At 45.9% G+C, this 3,078-nt stretch overlaps 1 protein-coding gene across 1 annotated transcript in view; it reads left to right on the forward strand.

Moving 5' to 3' along the window:
• The window catches only part of Pxt1 (peroxisomal testis enriched protein 1), a 17,945-nt gene that overhangs the window by 9,351 nt on the left and 5,516 nt on the right, over nt 1-3,078 (forward strand). The window contains 2 exon segments of the mRNA XM_031347003.1: nt 2,109-2,229; nt 2,232-2,285. Of these exon segments, the coding sequence (XP_031202863.1) occupies nt 2,109-2,229; nt 2,232-2,285 (175 nt within the window).

Genomic DNA, 3,078 nt, shown 5'->3' on the forward strand with positions numbered 1-3,078 from the left:
CCAGCGAGCTAAGTCTCTGGTTTCGGTTTTGAGTTCTTTAGTGAGCCCAGCAGGGCTCCCACAGAGGGCCTAGGCACCCGGACTGTTGTAGGCAAGGCAACTCAGCTCAGCCTGAGCAAGGGCTGGTGCTGGGTTTTAGGTTTGTACCCTGAGGCAGCTGGATGTTAAAGATTGAACTCGGGGATACGGAGCTTGTGGAATAAACCCGCAGGGGCTGGAACTTTCCAGAAGTGGGCAGCTGTGGTGGCACCTTCTGGAGAGAGGCAGAGAGATATGCAGGAACCCCTCACCCTGAGGTGGGAGCCCCTCCTTCCGCTTCTTACCTCCAACCCTGGAAATCGCCTTTGGCCTGCTTCTTTTTGGAGTGTGGCTGCTGTCTCCCAGGTTGGCTTAGAACTCAAATCTCGGGAGGACATGCATCCAAGGAATCACGAGAGACCGTCTTGATGTAATTACAAGAGGTAGTTTTTGATTTTGGGGCGCTCCGGTTCGGCACCACACCTATCTCACACAGGAGATAGTGGAGCCGACCACGAGGCTCGAAAGTTAGGGGTTTATATAGGGAAAAGGTCTGGGGGAACAAAGGGATCAGTGTGGCCACACATGATTGGCTAGTTCAAATATTAACTATTACGTGCAGAACAGAGTGGAAAATTCCTAAAGTTGTTGTGAATCTGAGTCAACAGAGCATCTGACCTTAAACCATATCTGCCCAGACATGTAGTTTATGTCTTCTTGACCTGCTAGTTCTCAGGATGTCTAACAGATTGCTTGTTTATTCCCAGGCCTACATGGGCCAGCTTGTGATGGATTCTCAGGCCCATAACTTTTCTTCCTAGTCAGCACAGGTCCAAAGCTTTAATCTTTCCTTTCAGAAGACCTACCTGGAATTTGGATGGCACCATCCCACAGGATGTGGGACTGAGATTGAATGGGGGGGGGCAAAGAGTTCCAGCATTCATCACCCCGTTTCATGCTTCTGAGAGATAGAAAAACAAAAAACAAAAAAAAAAACAAAAAACACACGCTCCTTTCTGCCATGGACCCCACCAGGTCCTCTGTGCCCTCTGAAGTCACAAATCAATATAAATCCCCATTAAGAGGAAAAAGGAGCTGAGCCATGGGGGTACACACCTTTCATCCCAGCACTAGTGCCTCAGAGGCTGGCAAAGCCCTGTGACTTTGAAGCCAGCCTGGTCTACAAAGGGAGGACCTGCAGATGGAGGTCAGAGGACAGTCCAGTGTTCACTTGGGTTCCGAGACTCTGAACTCATGCCACTGGGCACTGCGAGCAGTTTTACCCACTGAGCCACTCCCTAGGCCCGTGGGGATCAAGTAGACGTCTCGTTAAGCAGTGCAGCTACTAAGCAGTTAAAGGAAAATTACATTAAAAAAAAAAAAGAAACCAGGGTCTGGAGAGATGGCTCGGTGGTTAAGAGCACTGACTGCTCTTCCGAGGGTCCTGAGTTCAATTTCCAGCAACCATGTGGTGGCTCACAACCATCTATAATGAGATCTGTCTCCCTCTTCTGGTGCGTCTGAAGACAGCTATAGTGAATTACTCCGGAAGGAGCAGGGCAGGATCTGACTCCCTCTTCTGGAGTGTCTGAAGACAGCTACAGTGTACTCACATATAATAAGTAAAATAAATCTTAAAAAAAAAAAAAAGGTACAGGGCTGGGCATATGTGAGCAGATCTAAAAACCATGGATCCTAAAAGAAGATTTTAAAGTAAATTTAAAACACTGTAAGGAGGCTGGAGACATGACTCAGCAGTTAAGAACACGGGCTTCTCGCCCAGAGGACCCAGGTTCGGATCCCAGCACCCATGTGTAGGCTCACAGTCCTAGGGAATTTGACCCTCTCTTTTCCCCCCTGAGGACGCTGACTGCTTCTGGTGCACATGCACGCACAAGCAGGCAAAACATCTGTATATAAAATAAATTTTAATGAAAAGAAAAACACATTTAAGAGCACCCTCCCCCACCCCTCACGCACGACCAGGACCCACGTGTTTGAGGGAAAGTCACTCATATTAAAGCAATGCTGTTCATTTGACACACCGAACATTTACTGAGAATGTTGTGTGAAGATGTATTTTCCAACAGGGAAAACAACAACAGATCCCACCCAATGGCATTGTTTATAAACCTAAAGAAGTTCTGAATCCTACTTTCAAAGTAACAAATTGTTACAGATCGCCCTGGGCAAACAAACTTCTTCAGAGAAGTGCGAGACTCAACTTGTTTGCCGGCAGCAGGTTCCAGCTATGCCAAGGAACCCAGGTAAGGGGCAGCCTCAAGCTCAGGTAAATATTTACTTAGTGTGCGCTTTCTATCGGTACTGGGAACATAAACTTGGATGTTAAATGCATTGTTTAAAATGTAAAATGCTGGAGGGATGGCTCAGTAATTAAGGGTATTGGTTAGGTTTGCAGAGGACCAAGGTTTGAGTCCCCAGTACCCCCATGGTGGCTCACAGCTGTAATTCCAGGGAAAGTGGAAACCTCTTTCATGTGTCAACTAAGGGCATCCCCACCCCACATATGCATAAATAAGACATAAGTTCTTTAAAAGTTAGCTACAGGAAGACAGGTAAACTCATTCATCTCTTCGTAAATTTAGAAAAGAAAAAAAAATTTATTAGCCCTGAGCCACTGGTGAGAAAAACTAATTAAGAAACTTCAAATCAACTAAAATAGATTAATTTTTCTTTATTTTTAAATTTTAAGTTAATTAATTTTTTAAAGACTTATTTATTTATTTATTTATTTATTTTATGTATGTGAGTACACAGTAGCTGTGCAGATGGTTGTGAGCCTTCATGTGGTTGCTGGGAATTGACTTTAGGATCTCTGCTCGCTCTGCCAACCCCGCTTGCTCCTGTCAGCCCCACTTGCTCAGTCCCTGCTCACTCTGGCCCAAAGATTTATTTATTATCATACATAAGTACACTGTAGCTCTCTTCTGACACACCAGAAGAGGGCATCAGACCTCATTACGGGTGGCTGTGAGCCACCATGTGGTTGCTGGGATTTGAACTAGGGACCTTCGGAAGAGCAGTCTTACCCGCTGAGCC

Source organism: Mastomys coucha, unplaced genomic scaffold, assembly GCF_008632895.1.
Source record: "Mastomys coucha isolate ucsf_1 unplaced genomic scaffold, UCSF_Mcou_1 pScaffold3, whole genome shotgun sequence".
Lineage (NCBI taxonomy): Eukaryota > Metazoa > Chordata > Mammalia > Rodentia > Muridae > Mastomys > Mastomys coucha.